Here is a 20701-nt window from a genome sequence, read left to right as displayed (position 1 = left end):
AAGCTGACCCTGGAAAGATGATTCATAGTCACCTTGGGGAAGATGTAGGGAAAAAGGAGAGCATTTTGCAGAAGCAAATACTATTTTTACATACGGTTGTTATTTTACCATCCATTCTAACAAGCTTGGGTATCTAGTTTCTCTTTTTTTTTTTTAATTTTTTAAATGTTTATTCATTTTTGAGAGAGAGACAGAGGGTGAGTGGGGGAGGGGCAGAGAGAGAGAGGGAGACACAGAATCTGAAGAAGACTCCAGGCTCTGAGCTGTCAGCACAGAGGCCGACAGGGGGCTCAAACCTACAAACTCTGAGATCATGACCTGAGCCAAAGGCGGAACTTAACCAACTGAGCCACCCAGATGCCCCTCTAGTTTCTTTTGTTTTTTAATGCTTATTTATTTATTTTTGAGAGGGAGACAGAGAGAGAGAGAGAGAGAGAGAGAGAGAGAGTGAGAGCACAAGCAGGGGAGGGGCAGAGAGAGAGAATCCCAAGCAGATTCCATGCTCAGTGTGGAGCCCAGCATGGGGCTCCATCTCATGAACCATGAAATCATGAGCTGAGTTGAAACCAGGTCAACTGAGCCACCCAGGCACCCTTTGGGATTAGTTTCTAATCCCACAACACATTTGGACTAGAAATAATGAAGTCCAAGAGGACAGGCCGCAGCTCACCATGCAGCTGGTCAAAGACTAGCCATGATGGAAGGGAAAAGAAAAGTACTAAATAGAGGTGGAATTGGGAGGAGAAGGATGCTGGGGGAGGAGAAGAGTACAAGGAGCAGAAAAGAAGCACCTATGGCTCCCTGGGCTATTGAAGGAAGGGGCATATACACCATTAGATGGGCTCATGAAATTGACCTTGGGGAATGGCTGCTGTTCACATAAGCAGCCGTTGGTATTATAATGATGCTAAGCTATTGGTGGTGAGTTAACCCACCTTGGAGATGTCCCATTGCAGAAGCAATACCAATAAATGGTAGTTTCTAGAATGTGCTCCTGATGCTATTTCCAACATGGTCCTCTAGTTACTGTCTTTGACAATCTCTCTTTCTCAAAGTGTAGATGAAGGTCTTCTTCCTTCTAAAACTGAGTGAGGTACCCTGTCCCTTGTGCTGTCATGGGACTCTATGTTTTGCTGTATTATGGCACTGTGCTGGTCTATAAAGACCATACTAGTCTTTATGCATATATATATATATATGTGTGTGTGTGTGTGTGTGTATAAAGTTTATTTATTATATTTATATAATTATATATGTAAAGAGGGAGAGCAGGGGAGGGGCAGAGAGAGAGAATCCCAAGCAGGCTCCACACTGTCAGCACAGAGCCCTACATGGGGGGTGATCTCCCAAACCCTGAGATCATGACCTGAGCTGAAATCAAGAGTCAGATGCTCAACCGAGTGACCCAGGTGCACCTAACCATGCTGATCTTAACGGTCCTCTGCGTCCCTTGCGTTTTTCTTGTTCTGCCTCCTATCCTAGACTGTCATCTCCTTGGGGCACAACCTGAGATTTGAAATGAATCTCTGCTGCCCCCTCCCCCACCAGGGCTTGCATAAAAACTGGCAAAAGGAACATTAAGCAAATATTTAACAACTCCACTTTTAAAATAGTCCCATCCTAAATGGTCAAAATAAGAAAAAAATGTTTTGCATGCTTAGAGGTATAAACCCATGGGCACCACAAATGCCTCATTTACCAAAGGTTTTACAATGATATATGTGCATTTTTTTCCCTCCATTGCAAATCCCTGCTGGTCTCTCTGCCACCAAATTTCAATAAGATGGATTTAATTCTCGTTCTACATAAACCTTTTCTGGTGAGAGGCTCGCCTGCTATGTTCTTTTTTGGCAAATTCGGGGTAATTTTGAGTTGGATTTGATTTGATTTTTTTTTTTTTTTTGCTTGCTTGCTTATGGCCATAGAAAAATCCACATGGTGTTTCAAACTATAATTTTCGGGTTTTTCTCTTTAAAAGGATACTGGGCATAAAGGTTTGGGAATGATAGAAAGGAAAACAGAGCTAAAAGCCAGAGCTCTGCTATGATTTCTGAACATGCATTCTCTTTTTTGTTGTTGTTAAGAGAATTACCGGTGCAACTGGCCCCCCGCAGGAACATCTCTTGCCTATTCTCTCTCATTTGTCCTTTTCCGAGTCAACTGAATGATCGGGAACATGTCCAGGAATCCTGAGTCGAGAGAGGGCCACTCTCTTTCTGTGGCCACCACCATCATGTTTTCTTTGTTTACTGGACAATTGGAGGCAATAAAACTTTGGCTAAAATATGTGGGATGGTTACACTATTTCAGGGGCGATGCTGAGGATTGTGTACATGCAGTCTCCATGAAGTCCCCCACGCCCAAGAGGATGCTTTTATGTCCCTATTATAGAGCTGAGAAGACTGAGGCTCAGACAGGCATGATAACATACCCAGTGATGCTATTGGGAAAGGGAAGAGCCAGAATTTGAGCCCAGAGCTGACTGAGTCAGAATTCCATTCCTTTTTCATTATGTCGAGTCATTATGAGGAGGCACAGAGAATGTGTTGGGGAGCATGGGGTTCATCTGAAGTACAATGCCGGTCAGGACCAACATGGCCTCGCAGGCCAGGCAACCTCATGGGTGTTGAAAAAACCTTGGGAAATGTTTCCCTAATTAGTTCCTCTATTTAGTAAGTGGTACAAGAGCTAGGACTTGTCTGCCGAGTTCAATGCCTGGCCCACCGCAGACACTCAAATATATGAGGAGGGATGGATGGGTGAGCAAGTTGGAGAGGTCAGAGCACAGGCACATTCCACAAGGCAGTAAGGGATTCTTAGGATGGGCAGGGGGTGGGGATGCCTGCTCACTCCTTGGGTATAACACAAGTTCCATTCTCTGGGTGAAAGGGAGGCAAAAAGACACAAGATCTGGCTAGTGGTTTACGGGCCTGAGTGGGACATTTTATAAGAGGGAAGATACCTTGTGATGCCTGGGTGGCTCAGTTGGTTAAGCGTCCGACTTCATTTAAGGTAATGATCTCACAGTTAATGGCTTCAAGCCCTGCGTTGGGCTCTGTTCTGAGAACTCAGAGCCTGGAGCCTGCTTTGGATTCTGTGTCTCCCTCTCTCTGCATCCCCCCCTCTTATGCTCTGTTTCTCAAAAATAGATAAATGTTAAAATTCTTTTCTTTAAAAAAGAGGGAAGATACTTAAGACCCAAGAGTCTCTCCCCATAGAGGAGGCTCCATGCTGAGACACTAGTTTCTTCTAGTCCCGGCTAGGGGCAGCCTAACTTAATGGAGGAAACACCTGTTCCGCCATCTGACAAAGCTGGGATCAAATCCTGATAGTTACTAACATACTGTGTGACTCTGGGCAAGCACCTCAATCTCTCTGGGCTTCGATTTCCTTGTATGTAAAACAGGATTGTGATAGGCAGAGAAATCTTTTATGTGGTTAACGTGCTTTTCTATTTGGCCTTTGTGGGTGTGTGACTTCTGTTTGAGTTGGCCCGTGCTAACTGTCTTGCTTGGGAGAGAAAGGAGAGTAGAATCAAGTGGAAGGAAACGCTCTATGTGTGAAACCCCCATGCCCTACAATGAGAGGTTCTCTGGCGGGATTCCTGCCCTCAAGCGCTATGGGATGTGAGGGTCATTGAAGAAGGTCAATTTAGGCATCTGGTAGTCAGATCATACCACTCCATTTCTTAACTGGCTCAGCTACCCCCTGACAGCTTAGCGCTTCTTCCCTGTGAGCTCCTCCCAGAGTGAGACAAGAGATCCCTGCCGTCAGCATTTTCCTCATCCATCATTCTCCATCCCAACCTGGGTCTGAAGACCAAAGAGAGTAAGTTGAGTGACATTCTTTCATCTCTCTCTCTCTCCTTTTTATTTTCTCAATTCCCTAGAATCAGAGGAGGCAGGCTTCCTATCCCATTTCTTCCCTGGTCTACCCTTGACAAAAACTCTGTGGTCTTGTCTACCAAGTCCAGCCCTCCATATGCTGGAGAGCAGAGAGAAAGGTATGGAAGTTCCTCAAAATGTTAGACATAGAACTACCCTACAATCCAATAATTGCCCTATTGGCTATTTCAAAGGGATACACTGATTTACAGGCATACATGATCCCTTATGTTTATTGCAGCATTATTTACAGTGCCCAAATTACGGAAGCAGCCCAAGTGCCCATTGATAGATGAATGGATAAAGAAGAAGTGAGGTGTGTGAATGTGTGTAATGGGATATTATTCAGCCATTAGAAAGAATGAAATCTTGCCATTTGTGACAATATAAATGGACCTAGAGTATATTATGCTAAATGAAGTAAGTTAGCCTAGAGAAAGACAAATGCCATATGATTTCACTCATATGTGGCATTTAAGAAACCAACAAAAACAATCAAAGGCAGGGGAAAAAAGAGAAAGAGAGAGCCAAACCAAGAAAGAGTCTTAACCATAGAGTACAACACTATGTTACCAGAGGGACAGTGTCTAGGGGGATGGGTGAAACAGGTCACAGGGATTAAGGAGTGCACTTGTGATGGGCATTGGGTGATATATGGAAGGGTTGAACCACTGTATTGCACACCTGAAACTAATATACATCAACTTTCCGGAATTCAAAATAAAACTTTAAAAACTAAAAAAAAAAAAAACAACAAAACAAAACAAAACAAAAAAAACGAAAAACAAAGAGTGGCGAGAAAGGAATAAAAACCTACCACTTTCCAAAGTCAGTCACATGACTTAAAATTGTATTGTTGTCTGGCTACAAAATAATTTTTCGAAGGTCAAACATTTGAATTTAACTCCCTTAAAGCCAAAAGGAAGTGGTCAAGAACACAGTCTAGAGGCAGATGGCCAGGAACACAGCATAGCTCTGCTGTATATAAGTGGTATAACTTTGGGCAAGTTACAAAGCCTCTCTCTGTCTTGGTTTCCTCCTCTGCAAAGTGGGGTTAATAATAGTATCTCACAGAGATTCTTGGAACAACTGGATTAGTTCGTATACAGGATAGTGCCTGGTACCTAATAACACCTCTGTGCGTATTATGTATGTAAGTGTGTCTTCACCATCTCCATCATTGATTGATGCCATCCACAATCATTTTTCTTTGTGGTCCTTCTGTAATAAATCCCAATTCCCCAGCATTACCCAGGCATGTGGATGCCATGGGCCATGATGCTCTTAGGAAGACAAAAACAGAAAAACACTTTAATAACTTGAAAAATCCATTGTCTTTAGACTGTGCTGTAGTTGATAAGGTTGTTTCCCTTGGGGATATGGGATAATGATTCTGGTATTGCTAGACATGGATATTGGACTTAACAACTCAGTCAACGGATGGTGGATGATGGGAGCCATGTTTCTCGTTTCTGGGCTGAAAGATTATAAATAAACAAGGGGAGGAGCCTAGAATGATCCATGGATCATGGATTAGAGCTGGAGAGAGCAGGATGAATGTGTTTGGCTTAAGGTAGATACAGATGTTTACATATATAAATATTTGTAGATCCCGGAGTATATGAGTTAGGACATACACATAGTTTTCCTTATTCTGTCCGCAGAGAGAGAGAGAGAGAGAGAGACCAGAAGCACCCAGATCTTGGTTGCTAACACCATTCTACAATGAAAAGAACCAGGGCTCCTTGGAGAGATGGCTGATTCTAGCCCTAGACAGGGAATATACAAGATGAACGTGGAGCATCTCATATTGCTAGAGAGCAGGGGGTGGGGGTCTGAAAAATGAGACACAGGAGCCAACTGAAAGAGTTTCCAATGACTGGACCTGGAACAGTTTGAGCAAAAAACAACATGGTATTGGTTTATAACCCAAAGTAATAACATACATATCTATGTGTCCACAATGATATAAATAAATGGTTGAATAATCAAGTGTAGGAAAAGAGACAAATCTCCTACATTGAAGAATTCTAAATAATTTATGTAGATACTCTTTACTCGAGGAGGTCGAATGTAACTCCCCACTCCTGAAATGTGGGTTGTGCAAAGTGGCTCATGGAGGATAGCATGGAAAAAGAAAAAAGTAGAACAACTTTACAGTGGACAAGCTTGATGGACGCTACCTCAGGCAGGTGATCAAGGTTAACATCAACAGTGGTAAGGCATCATAGTATGTATCCTTGATAGGTTATGATGAGAATGTCACTTTATCTCTACAGTTCCCTTCCCCCAAACCCACAGCCTCAGTCTGGTCATGAGAAAAGCATCAGACAGATTCCTCTCAAGGGCCATTCTACAAAATACCTGGCTGGTACTCCTCAAAACTGTCACAGTCATCAAAAACAAGGAAAGTCAAAGAAACTAACCGCCACGAGATACCTAAGGAAACGTGAGGGACTCACTTTAATGTGGTAATTGGATGAGATTCTGGAACAGAAAAAGGACGTTAGGTAAAAACTGAGGACATATGAAGACAGTGTGGACTTGTGTTGATGGTAATTTATCAAATTGGTTCATTATTTGTAACACACGCACTGCACGACACGCGCTGTTACTATCAGGGGAAACTGGATCTGGGGTCTATGTGGGACCTCCTGATGCCATCTCTGCAATAGTTTTATAATTCTTAAGATTGTTCTACAACAAAAACTTTATTTTTTTTTAACTTTTCAAACATTTATTTGAGAGAGAGAAAGAGACAGAGAGAGACAGAGAGAGTATGAGCAGGGAAGGGTTAGAGAGAGAGAGAGAGGGAGACACAGAATCCGAAGCAGGCTCCAGGCTCTGAGCTGGCAGCACAGAGCCTGATGCGGGGCTTGAACTCACGAACCGTAAGATCCTGACATGAGCTGAAGTTGGACTTTTAACCGACCAAGCCACCCAGGCACACCTCGAAAACCTTATTTTAAAAGATATTTTGTCCGCAGCTCTCTACCTCCTAGGGTTGATATGGGAATTAAAGTGCATGAGAAATTCTTTACCAATGACTGGCATATAATGCATGCTCCACAAAACAACACCATTTGACTGTCTTGTGCCTTTCTCAGCTGTTTCCTTGTGATGTGCCATGAAAGACTGGCTTTTGTCGCTTTGCTTCCAATAGGAGCCACATTGGTCCAGTTTCTGATAGTTGTTATTTGTCTTTTCTACACTGAGAAACCCACAGCATCATCCCAGCGTTTGCCACGGAGCGTTTTTACCTTAACTGACCCTGTCTGAATGACATCTATCTCCTTTCTGTTTAGTGGCTAAGATATACCACGTATAATGGTATTTCTACAGCGGTTACCTGGGGGCAAGTCAGCCAGAGGTTTCCAATTAGAGTAGCTCTATCCTACCCTTCTTTGAAAATGGTTGTTTAATACATAAGGCCCCTCTTCTGTCTCAGGAAGGAGAGCACAGGGACATCATCAGCTTCTTGTTTGTTGACCGAGGGTCTTGACTGAAAACAGCATCCCAGAACAGAAAGTTCTCGTTGGCTATTTATAAGGGTCAGGATGAGTTGCAAAACTGTAATGCGGCAAAGAGTTTTTCTTACGGCATGGGGTATGAAGTACCTAGAACGGTATCTCTGGGGCCAAAGTTGGTCTATAAGAGAAACCATCCGGCTGAGAGCAAGACAGAGTTGGTTCAACTGGATTCTCTCTATGGTCATGACTATGCAAATCAAATGAGATAGACATATCAAACAACATATATATCATAAGTAATATATATGTACATATACCTACATACATAAAATACATACATATGTATGGGGCACCTGGGTAGCTTGGTCAGTTAGGTATCTGACTCTTGATTTCAGCTCAGGTCATGATCCCACAGTTCATGAGATCAAGCCCCATGTCGATCTCAGCACAGAGCCTGCTTGGAATTCTCTCTCTCTCCCTCTCTCTCTGCCCCTCCATGCCCCCCCCCCGCCATCTCTTTCTGAAAATAAATAAATATTTAAAAAGCGCATACATATGCATATACATGTATACCTACATTCTGTCTATCTATCTGTCTATGTATCTATGTCTTTTATTTTTCTTCTCTCTCTTGGCAAGGACAGGATTTGCAGATTATAACCCAGATCTCACTCTTTGTGCTTCCCTCACCCTATTGTTCTATTTTGGTTGGATGCCAAACTGGGCTTCCTTCGCATCTACACTTAGGTATCTCCTCCTTAGCTGGATATATTTGTAGAAAACTCCCAGGGAACCTGGGTGGCCAGCTCTTTTCCATCTTCCTGTTCAGTAAAATGAAAATAACATTAAAAAAAAAAACCCAGTCACACCTGCGTTTAATAATTTTTCGTAGCTGCCCTGAGACCAGATTTCTTTTCTTTTTTTTAAGTATGTGCCTTTTTTTTTTATGTTGGTTGGTTGGTTGGTTGGTTGGTTGGTTGGTTTATCTATCTATCTATCTATCTATCTATTTATTTATTTATTTATTTATTTATTTATTTATTTTTGAGAGAGAGAGAGAGAGAGACTGAATGCAAGCGAGGGGGGTGCGATCAAAGGACCAGAGAGAGAGGGAGACACAGAATCTGAAGAAGGCTCCAGGCTCCGAGCTGTCAGCACAGAGCCTGATGCGGGGCTTGAACTCAAGGACGGACCATGAGGAGATTGTGACTTGAGCTGAAGTCAGATGCATAACCAACTGAGCCACCCCAGCGCCCCCTAGATTTCAATATTTCTGAATATTTGATGCCTGGAAGCAGGCACAAAATGGCTGTCTTCCCAGGGTTCTACATGGGATAGCAGGAATGTGACTTTGGGCTGGTGAGGGATCCCTTTGGTGGGCCATCTCGGTCATGCCCACTTACATTAAGTAACTACCCACTGCCCTTGAGGTAGCTCAGGACTTGGGAGATATCATCCAGCAGCAAATACTTTATAATGGCATATTAAATATTCTGTTGGATAACATAAAAGGCTGTCACAAGTGATGAGGAACATCTCTACAGATTTTTTTTTCCTTTAATGACATGTTTTGCATCTCTCCTGGCAGGCCTGGGAACAGAAGTTGAGCATAGTGGGTGGGATCTAGAACCAAGGGAGCAAGGAGATGGGAGAAAGGGCCCACTGGACAGTGGGCTGGGGAGTGGCCAGCTCTTTAACTACACAGGCTCATGTTTGGGATCTACTTCCAGGGGTTAAAAAAAAAAAAAAAAAGACGACCACCATAAAGACATTAGTTAATTAGCTTATTAATAGCTTTGGGCATTCTCTATGTACTAGTAAGAGCACTTGCAGTTTGAAATTTCTACTATATTTCTGTAGAATACCCAGGAACAATGCCTTTATCATCTTAACACAATCCCCAGGCCTTGCTTTATATCCACATGGGCAACTTCCCCTCTGGTTGGTTCCATTTCCCAGAGGAAATCCAGACAGCTACACTAGTCCAAACTATACAGTGCAAGAGATACACCCCAAAGCATACTAGCTTATTAGAAAGAGGCTTCCCTGGGGCATCTGGGTGGCTCAGTCGGTTAAGCATCGACTTCAGTTCTGGTCGTGATCTCACAGTTCATGAGTTTGAGCCGCTAGTCGGGCTCTGTGCTGATAGTTCATAGCCTGGAGCTTGCTTCAGATTCTGTGTCTCCCTCTCTCTCTGCACACCCCCTCCGCACTTGTGTGTGCTCTCTCTCTCTCTTTCTTAAGAATAAACATAAAAGAAAGGGAAGGGCCTTCCCTATCTTCGCTGCTTCCCTCCTGTTGTCCTTATTCCTTCACAATAAAGAGATTCTCCACTTGGTAGGTTCAAACTCGAATCCATGGCTTCCTGGATTTTTGAATCCAAAGGTTCCAAATAGAAAACTTCAGGGAAGTATTCTGATTGGGCCAGCCTAGATCACGTGCCTACTTCTGGCCCAATCACTGTGGGAAGAAGGAGGTATTATGATTTGTCAGATTTGATCACATGCTCACTTCTGTGGCTAGTGAGAGTTACTGGCCTGATATCCAACTGCCAGCCCTTACGTGTCTGAATAAGAGTTTTTTTTGCCTGCTAGAGCACACTCTGACCATGAACATGGTGGGTTGCAAATGCTGAGGCATTGCTGTCTTCCAGAAGCAGCCCTCAACTGATGACTCATGGCAATTGGTATATAAATACTAAGGGGCTTGCTTAATGATAGAATTCTCAGACAGGCATTCCACATCATTTACCAGCATTCCAAAGTGGGATTAAACTCCAGTTCACTAGAATCGCCCCTTGCTTGGCATTGTGCTCTTTGTCTGTTTTCCCATCCCTGTCTTGCTCCTTTGCTCCTTTTCTTTTTTTTTTTTCTTTTTTTCTTTATTTTATTTCATTTTTAAAATTTATATCCAAGTTAGTTAGCATAGAGTGCAACAATGATTTCAGGGGTAGTTTCCTTAATGCCCCTTACCCATTTAGCCCATCCCCCCCACACCCTCTCCAGTTACCCTCTGTTTGTTCTCCATATTTATGAGTCTCTTCTGTTTTGTCCCCCTCCCTTTTTTTTTTTAAATTTTTCCCCTTCCCTTATGTTCATCTGTTTTGTCTCTTAAAGACCTCATATAAGTCAAGTCATATGATTTTTGTCTTTCTATGACTAATTTTGCTTAGCATAATACCCTCTAGTTCCATTCATGTTGCAATTGGCAAGAATTCTTTTTTTTTTGATTGCCAAGTAATACTCCATAGTATGTATATACCACATCTTCTTTATCCATTCATCCATTGATGTATATTTGGGCTCTTTCCATACTTTGCCTATTGTAGATAGTGCTGCTATAAACATAGGGGTGCATGTGTCCCTTCGAAACAGCATACCTGTATCCCTGGGATGAATTCCTAGTAGTGTAATTGCTGGGTCATAGGGTAGTTCTATTTTTAATTTTTTGAGGAACCTCCATACTGTTTTCCAGAGTGGCTGCACCGGCTTGCATTCCACCAACAATGCAAAAGAGATCATCTTTCTCCACATCCTCACCAACATCTGTTGTTGCCTGAGTTGTTAACGTTAGCTGTTCTGACAGGTGTGAGGAGGTATCTCATTGTGGTTTTGATTTGTGTTTCCCTGGTGATGAGTGAGGTTGAGCATCTTTTCATATGTCAGTTGGCCATCTGGATGTCTTCTTTGGAAAAATGTCTGTTCATGTCTTCTGCCCATTTCTTCACTGGATTGTTTGTTTTTTGGGTGTTGATTTTGATAAGTTCTTTAGAGATTTTGGTTACTAGCCCTTTATCTGATAAGTCGTTTGCAAATATCTTCTCCCATTCTGTTGGTTGCCTTTTAGTTTTGCTGATTGTTTCCTTTGCTGTGCAGAATATTTTATTTTGATGAGGTCCCAGTAGCTCATTTTTGCTTTTGTTTCCCTTGCCTCCAGAGACATGTTGAGTAAGAAGTTGCTGTGGCCAAGGTCAAAGAGGTTTTTGCCTGCTTTCTCCTCGAGGATTCATATGGCTTCATGTGTTACATTTAGGTCTTTCATCCATTTTGAGTTTATTTTTGTGTATGGTGTAAGAAAGTGGTCCAGGTTCATTCTTCTGCATGTCGCAGTTCAGTGTTCTCAGCACCACTTGCTGCAAAGACTGTCTTTATTTCATTGGATATTCTTTCCTGCTTTGTCAAAGATTAGTTGTCTGTACGTTTGTGAGTCCATTTCTGGGTCCTCTCTTCTGTTCCATTGATCTGAGTGTCTGTTTTTGTGCCACCCTTACTTCTTTTCTACGGTGTTCCTGAGAGCACCCCCCCCCCAGATATGCTCATACTTGGATCCTTATTTCAGTGACTTCTGGGAAAACCCAGACTAAGACAGTCACCGTAATTGGCAGCTCATCACATGACCCAAATTCAGATGAAGCAGGATATGGAAGGAAGTGGCGGTTCTGAAGACACAAAAATAGTAGCTGTCCATTAAAAAAGATACAGTGTGAGCCCCCCCCCCCAAAACAGCAAACATTGAGAGTTTATAGTAAGTGCTCCCACCAGACCAGCATTTGGGCACAAAACATGTCTGGCCTGACGTGCCGAGATGAAGTTGACCTCCCTAGCAGGTGGCTCTGGAGAGGAAGATGTCAGACGATCTTGGGGTCCACACCATAACAAACGCTATGCCTTATGCAGCCCTATTTCCATTATTTTGTTATCTTGAGCCTTCCGGACCCAGCTGAATTGCAGCCAAAATGCTATTATGGCAGAAGGATACACCCACTTTCTCACATGCCAGCAGAGGCTGGGCGACGTGGCATATGTTTGGTCACATCCCCATTACGCATTTGGGGTTGTGTGCTTGTGCAGTGATAAAAATGTTCTTATCTCTGTGTCTCAGCTGTGGTATCCCTGCCTCTTTCCATTTGGGTTTATTGGTTTCTAAAGGCAAGCATTCCATACACGTCATGGGGTATAACGTGTAGAGAAGTCATGGGTTGACTTGTCTAGAAGCAGCACTTCAGAGAGGGGGTTCAGGTGTATAATACTCTGAGGGAGTACTCTTCAACACACACACACACACACACACACACACACACACACACACACACACGCCCCTCTCAGGTTGTGAGGGAAACAAAATAGGTAAGATGAAGGAGTCTCACACGGATGGGGGTGTCAGTCTCAGGTAAAGTCTGGACCAGGGTTAGTCAAATTATGTCCCTTGAATCGAATCTAGCAGCTACCTGTTTTGATAAATTAAGTTTTATTGACATACAGCCACACCCATTATCTGACATAATGTCTGTGTCTGCTTTCTTGATACAAGGGTGGAGTTGAGAGTATTCCTAATGAGACTGTGTGGCCCATAAAGACTGAATTATTTACAGTTTTGTCCCTTTACCCAAAAAAATGCTGTCCCCTGTTCCAAACCCTGGGAGCTCTGGAGCATCCATTGGTCCATAAAGCTCTCCACACCTTGAGGCAAGGGGCTGGTCTGCGCACCTTAGTGTCAGCCAGCCAGACACTGGTGGCCAGCCACCTCAGGTGTTGAGGGTGAGGTTCATGAAGCACCCGAAACCCAGGGTGGTGGTTCCTGAGACTAACTTAGCGGGTGCTAGGGCCAGCTCTGGGCTGTGAGTCCCCTCCAGAGCAGCTGGGAAATGGGCACATATGCCAGGTAAAGGGGATCTTTCAAAGCAGCGCCAGCATCCACCGCCATGTTTATTTGGATCTGCACGAGTGCTTCATGTACCTGGAGAGAATCTCCACTTCCTGCCTGAAACTGAGCAATAACCCCCCTCTTCTGGACTCCGCGCCTCATCTGAGTTTGCCCCCTCCCTCCCACTGCTCTCAGGGTGACACAGAAACCCTTCACAAGGCATCGTGAGCCCTGCAGGCCTGTTCAGCCCCACCTCCTCCCTCTCCCCTCTTCTGCACGTGCCCGGCACGTGCTTCTACTGCCCTCCACCTCCTCCCACATTTAACTCACATCTGGATTTCTGGGTCTCAGCTCAGAGAATATTCCTTCGGAGCCAACTTCTTGAACCTCTCCAGGTGAATTCCATTTCCTCTACGTAGTCAATATTCTGCTCATGTGTCTTTACATATTTTTTTTTCTGTCTTTGCAAATTACAACACGCACAGATTTTCTTTACCAAAAATGCTGTATTATTTGCATTACTTTCTCATTTTCTTTTTCCCTTAACAGTATAAGCCCCAAAGAACTATCCAGGTTGACGTGTAGAGTTAACACATCTTTCTATAAGGTTTTTTTTAAGTTTATTTATTTATTTTGAGAGAGACAGAGACAGTGCGAGTGTGGGATGGGCAGAAAGAGGGAGAGAGAGAGAATCCCAAGTTGTCAGCGCAGAGCCTGATACAGGGCTTGAACTCGTGAAACTGTGAGATCATGACCTGAGCTGAAGCCAAGAGCTGGACTTAACTGGCTGAGCCACCCTGGTGCCCCAGAGTTTAACTCGATTTTAAACACTTTTTTTTTAAGCTGCATGATATCCCATTATATGCATGTACAGACTGTGTATGTACTATGAATGTACAATAATTTAATAATTCCCATATGTATTTTTTTTTTGAGAAAGATAAGAGAGAAAGTAGGGGAGAGGGGCAGAGGGAGAGAGAGGGAGGGAAGGAGAATCTTAAGCAGGGTCCATACTCTAAGCAGAGTCCAACTCAAGGCTCGATCCCATGACCCTGGGATCATGAGCTGAGCTGAAATCAAGAGTCACATGGGCCATCCAGGTGCCCCCAAGAATTCCCGTATTTTTAGGAGCTCGTGTTGTTTCTGTGTGTGTGCATATATTTCACCTTATAGACAATGGTGCAGAGAACATCTCTGAACAAATATCCATGTATTCTGATGTCATTTCTGTAGGCTCATTCCCTAGAAGTGGTATTGTTTGGTCAAAATATGCACTCACTTTACATTCTAAGACACACTGTCATGTTCCTTTCCACAAATATGGCAAATTGTGTGCCCACCGTGAGTTGATGAGACCACACAACTTCCCACATCTTTACGACTATCAGTGTACCTCCCCCCTCTTACTCAATGTTTGCCAATCTCTTGGCGAAGGAACGGCTTCTCGTCATTGTTCTGACTTGCATTTCCTTGACTGTTACTGAAGTTAATCATCTGTATATAGTTTATTTTTTAATATTTCTTCATTTTTGAGCGAGAGCACGAGATTGGGGGAGGGGCAGACAGAGAGGGGGACAGAGAATCCGAAGCGGGCTCTGTGAGCCCGATGTGGGGCTCCAACTCCCGAACCGTGAGAGCGTGACCTGAGCCAAAGTTGGACGTTCAACCAGCTGAGCCACCCGGGCACCCCTATAGTTTTAATAACAGAAATAGCCCCTGCAATGGTAGGGACCTTAACACATCCATTTCAGGGGGAGATGAAAAGTTCTAGGCGCACCCTTTGCCCTTTATTCACCCATCCCCTGCTGCTCTCGGTCTCGTGTCCCCAGGAGGGTGGGGCGTTTGGGACCTTGCGAGGGTGGGTTGCTTTGCATGGGAGGAAGGTCCCGCCCTGTCTGTGACCACCCCCTGTTATCTTGCTTGCAGATGCTACACAGATGAACAACGCGGTGCCCACCTCCCCTTTGCTCCAGCAGATGGGCCATCCGCATTCGTACCCCAGCCTGGGCCAGATCTCTAACCCCTACGAGCAGCAGCCGCCAGGCAAAGAGCTCAACAAATATGCCTCCCTGAAGGCGGTTGGTAAGTGCTGTTCTCTTTCTCCCCTGCTTTTCTGTACTTTTCTCTCCCCACCCCCCAACTGGTTTTTCTGCTCCTCTCTTTCATTCTACTTCTTGTTTTCTTTTCCTTCTTCTTGTCTTCTGAACTCTGTGTCTCTGTCTGTCCATCTCTTTCTCTATCTCCCTCTCTGTCTCTCTCACACATATTCTTGATGTCTCTACCTGGGGCCCAGGTTACTGTGAAACAGTTGCTTTCCCTATGACTAGTCACATGGGGCAGGGTGGGGGGGTGGCGAGGGACACGTGTGGGGGCTGTTTCCCGGGACAGAGGGCGCCTGGAGGCTTATTTGGACCCACAGACACCTCAGCCCCTTCGTCGTCCACCATCTGCCCTAGTGAATCCCCAGGACATAAAATCCAGGACACCTGGTGTCCGAGTGTCTTGCCCTGTAGGAGGTAGCATCCATCACCCCGCAGTCACCCCGTCTCTGTGAAGTCAGTAAGTGGAACGCTTCTGCTCTTCCGGATTGGGCACACAGCCTGGAGCTTGTGCTAAGTTCTGATCAAGTTCTTATCGATTGCACGGGACATTCTATACATCCTGCCTCTTTTTCTCACAGTGGTCCAAAGAGGAGGGCACAATTATTATCCCAGTTTTCAGATCAGGAAACTAAGACTCAAGGAGTCTCCTTTACCTTGGTCCAAATCAAGCAGCCTGTGGATTTTTATTACTCCAGAGCCTATCCTCCCGCTGCTAGCTTCCCCCGGCCCTGCTCCTCCGTTAGTCCCTTTCCCCAGCTCACACATGAGGGAGCGTCACATATGATGGTGTCCCGGGCTTCCGAACGAACCGTGTGGGCAGGAGTTCTATCGGATGGAAGCAGCAGCCACAGCAAAGTCACACTTTGGGCAGATGGACTCACAGGCCACCTGCTTGCTTTTATTATCAGCTACTTGTCTTCATTCCTTCCCTTGCAACCACGCCCCTCATCAGAGATGGGATGGGAGGTGTTTGCTGATTGATTCCTGTGTCTGATATCTTAATTCCATTACAAACGGACACCAGAAACCAAAGCCCAGACGCTGTGACGTGTCTGTGATGCTGGAGGTGACCATGGTCTCCAAACATCGGAGGCACAGAGCATCTTGGTGGCTCGGCAGAGGGCCAGGCACATACTAGGAACTCCGCAAGCATTTGAATCACAAATATCTTTAGGAATTCATGTCTCCCCATCTCCTAGGGCTTCCAGATAGAGTCCCTCAAAGATGGGCAGACCAGATTTCTAACCCCAAGGGCGCAGGCTGAGCAGACTGACACAGGCTTTTCCAAATCCCAAGCCCTGCAAGAACTCATATACCAGTTCCTGTGTTGCATGTTGAGTTTCTGCACCAAACTCAGCCCTTATACACACCCCATGACCACAGATTCCCCCCATTCCAGATCGCGTGTTTGCACAGCGTATGCATCCTGAGCGTGTTTAAGTAGACTCAAATATTAGGAGGAAGAGCTGCAGGCTGTTGCCTAGGAGAGAAGGAGTCAGGGCATCTACACCAATGTAGCTGTGGAAGCCTTCCTACACTGTGTGGTGCCCTGCCCCTCCCCACCCCCTTCCTGAGCCTTGCCTTTAGGTGACAAATGGCATCTGCCAGTTCCATTTGATTCTTCTTTTGGCATTAAAAAAAAATCAACCCAGACATCCTTTTCCCTTTGAACTGGTTACATTCCCCTAAACAACTTATTTCTTCAGCTTAGGCCTGGTGTCTTGTTCCCCCTTCAAACCCAGTAGTTATTTGGGTGAATCATAGATGGATATTCCCACAATGCTCCTTGATTTTTTCCCCCGGATTTGTACAGAGATCCTGCCCATAGCACATGTCTACAGTGCACTTAGAATTCCATTTCCAGTTTTGCCCTCCTTAAATAACCCTTTCTTCCATAAAGAACTTCCATAAAGTTCTGTAGTGTTTACTGAATGAATGATTGCGCTTGTCTTTGGCATGAGTCCAATCAGAGCTCAGTTGTAAGGAAGCACCCCTAATCTTCTAGAAAACTCTGAAGGATCTTACATAAAGAACCCTGCTCCATCCTGGATATGGTTGATGTGCCCCTCTTCTTCTCTGTCCTTCCTCTGTGCTTGTTGTGGGAGTTCACAGGCTTTACCTGAGTCGCCGATGGTCTTGTGACTCTCCAGGGAGGAGCAAATTAAAGGACTGCCTGACCCAATGGGTTACCCACGTGTCCAGCATCTGCCTGCACAAATGAAATGCAGATCCTGGGCTAAGTGCTCTTCGAAAGGTTCTTTATTAAGGCATAATTCACACCATGATGTGTGTGCGGATGATGAAACGCATTTCATTAGCAAAATCATTACCACCCAGGAGAGAAGTTGTTTAAAAAATTTTTTCCTTTGAGAGTTCTGCAGCCTTCGATAAGGAGATGCATTTTCTAAAAATTCCTGGTAAAGAAGGAAGGACTTGGACAGCCTTTAGGGTTAACTGCCAGGTTCAAAAATACCCCTGGAAAATAAATTTCTCTTGGTAGCTTTAATATCCAGAACATGGGGTAGTTTCATGCAGTCACTGAAACTCTCTGACCTAAGCTTCTTCATGTGAAAAATGAGGAATGAAAAGCGAGGAAATTTTAAAATAGAAAATGAAACAATTCTACTCATTCTAGTTATTAGAATACTGTGGGCCATTAAATATGTCCCATCCATTCACTGCCAACTCCAGACAGAAAAGAGTGGTAACTGTTGGTACTTTTATTTTATTTTATTTTATTTTATTTTATTTTATTTTATTTTATTTTATTTTATTTTATTTTATTTTATTTTATATTTTATTTTACTTTATTTGCTTGTTGAAATCACACTCATTAATGTTAAAAAAATTTTTTAGTGTTTATTTGTTTTTGAGAAAGAGAGAGAGTGTGAAAGGAGGAGGGGCAGAGAGAGAGGGAGACACAGAATCCAAAGCAGGCTCCAGGCTCTGAGCCGTCAGCACAGAGCCTGATGCAGGGCTCGAACCTGCAAACCATGAGATCATGAGCCAAAGTCAGACGCTTGATTGACTGAGCCACCCAGGCACCCCAACACACTCATTGATGTTTAAAGAGAGCTCTTTTCTTTCTACAACTCAGGGATATAGCATGTGAGTACACAATGTTCTCTGTTCCCAAGGGGTTCACTGCCCAAGTGTCAGCAAAAGATTAGCACACATTAGGGAAATGTTAGCAGCTAAACTTCATCAGATTTTGTACAAGGAGGTATGATGGGGTTGGATTATCATTTGTTTCATTCATTCATTCATTCATTCATTCATTTATTTTAGACATTTAATCTGGTGTCCCTTGATTGTAGGTCCCATTGAGGCATGAACCAAGTCTGTCCCATTCATCAGTGCATCCCCAGCACCTAATACCATGCTGGGAACTTACAAGTGCTCCCAGTAAGTTTTTGTAAAATTAGTGAATTAGAGCTTATGGTGAGTACCACATCAAGTCAGGAGCATGAGATGATCAGCAAGATGGTGGAACACGGCATGGCCTCTGCCACTGGTCGGGATGGAGTTTAAGATCTCACTAGATATTTTCAGGCTCTTTCTGAAATAACTTAACCTCCTCAGGTCTCAGTTTCCCCCCCTCTGTAAAATGGAGATAATAACAATACGGAGCTGATGGTTTGTTGGGTAGATTCAGTGATACATTGCACAGAATGTGCTTAGCCTGACATACAGTCAACCTCAGTAATACTGGAACATATTAAAGTCTCCAGACCAGAGTTGTTTGTTGGCCATATTTTTCCTCAGATCTCCAAGATATACTGATGCCTTGATTAACATGCAGTGGCTCAGGTGTCATTTTGAGGGAGGGAGAGTTTATTCCGGCCTGATGGGAAAGACATACAAGGAAGCTAACTCACACTGAGGATCTGATAAAACAAACAAGCGAGCAAAACAGCAAGTGACGTTTTTGAGCCGTTCTAAGGACCAGCAGTCAGCCAAACCTGTTTACTGCCCCATATCTCCTGAATGACGAAGATCCAGACATATGGCTACTACAATCCATTAAAAAAAGATTCCTAGTCTCCTCCAACTGACTCTCCTTCCTAAGTTACAACTGCGGATTTAAACGTTGTAGTTACATCCTCCACCAAGACTGAAGACAAAAAGTGTGTCTTGTGGTAGATTGAGTCGAAATGTAACCTGAAGTCTCCGTTAAGCACACGAGTTCCCTGGCTTGAGCCGCCAGTTTGATGGGTAGTTACGATGTGAAGAACCCACTTTATGGTTCTTCATAGGCAATGTTGACAGGACAGAGGTGTTTGGGAAAATGTCCAGAAGGCTTACCTGCTGGTTCAGAGGGGGGTGGTTCCTGCCTCCAGAGCTGGAAAAAGACCACACTTTCATGTAATTTCTGATGGACCTTGCATACAGAAAGTTGACTATGCATTAGCATTTATCGCCTCTTGGACCCATGTCCAGTTTTTTCCTCTAGGCACGTAAGACTTAAACTCCTGACCACATTTATTTTATTTTATTATTTTATAATTTTATCTACTTATTTATTTATTTAATATAATTTATTGTCAAGTTGGCTAACATACAGTGTATACAGTGTGCTCTTGGTTGTGGGAGTAGATTCCCATGATTTATCGCTTACATACAACACCCCGTGCTCATCCCAACACGTGCCCTCCTCAATGCCCATCCCCCATTTTCCCCTCTCCCCCACTCCCCCACCCTCATCAACCTCAGTTTGTGCTCTGTATTTAAGAGTCTCATATGGTTTGTCTCCCTCCCTCTCTGTAACAATTTTTCCCTCTTCCCCTCTCCCATGGTCTTCTGTTAAGTTTCTCCAGTTCCACATATGAGTAATGAAGACATATGATATCTGTCTTTCTCTGCCTGACTTATGTCACTTAGCATAATACCCTCCAGTTTCATCCACATTGCTGCAGATGGCAGGATTTCATTCTTTCTCATTGACCTACATGCCCTTTAGATGCTTCATTGCAACCCTGGCTTCTCAGTGAGAGAAAGAGACAGGGCGTACCAGCATTATTGATAAAGTGCCATGGTGCCTTCATTTTTACATTAAAATTTTATTAAGAAGATATCTTCTTTGTTGCTATTTGACAGACAAGGGGCTCTTGCCAGAATCCTGTTCCATTTTCCAATGGCACTGTTTAAAACCACAACAATGCACTTCAACATGGCAGGAATTTCCTCTTTCGTCTTGCTGTACGAGTCATGCGTGAGAAACCTACCTGATGCATGAGACCTCAGCCATGGATTGACCTCTGTGTGTTTAATTTTTTTTTTTTAAGTTATGGCAAGAAGAGGGCTAACATCACTGAAGTCTCAAAACACTATACCTCTGAGGGAGGTATTGTTCCCAATCTTTGGCAGATGAAATTAAGCAATTTTGGCAGGTGAAATTAAGCAATTTTCCCAGCGTCTTCCAGTAAATGGCAGAGGCAAGAATCACATTCAGGATTACCTGATTCAGAATCCTGTGTTCTTTCCATGACATGATTCCATCTTCCAGAGGGCAATTTCTGGCATCAGAAGGCTATAACCAGACCAAAAAAAAAAAAAATGGGGGAGTACCTTCCCCTCTTTTTTGGAGGGAGGATTATTTATA

At 43.9% G+C, this 20701-nt stretch overlaps 1 protein-coding gene across 2 annotated transcripts in view; it reads left to right on the top strand.

Annotated features, from left to right (window-relative positions):
* Positions 1–20701, top strand: part of SHISA9 (shisa family member 9) — a 276964-nt gene that overhangs the window by 236739 nt on the left and 19524 nt on the right. The window contains exon 3 of one of the 2 annotated variants that reach the window (XM_047087128.1): positions 14924–15079. In XM_047087128.1, the coding sequence (XP_046943084.1) occupies positions 14924–15079 (156 nt within the window). Of the gene's footprint in view, positions 1–14923; positions 15084–20701 lie in introns of both variants that reach the window. The other variant, XM_047087126.1, reaches the window with a different exon arrangement.

This window comes from Lynx rufus, unplaced genomic scaffold, assembly GCF_022079265.1.
Source record: "Lynx rufus isolate CCGP_SWC_20201006 ecotype Redwood Valley unplaced genomic scaffold, mLynRuf1.p SCAF_23, whole genome shotgun sequence".
In the NCBI taxonomy this organism is placed as follows: Eukaryota; Metazoa; Chordata; class Mammalia; order Carnivora; family Felidae; genus Lynx; species Lynx rufus.
The sequence above is the reverse complement of the archived record's forward strand: the minus strand, read 5'-3'. Positions and strand labels throughout refer to the sequence as shown.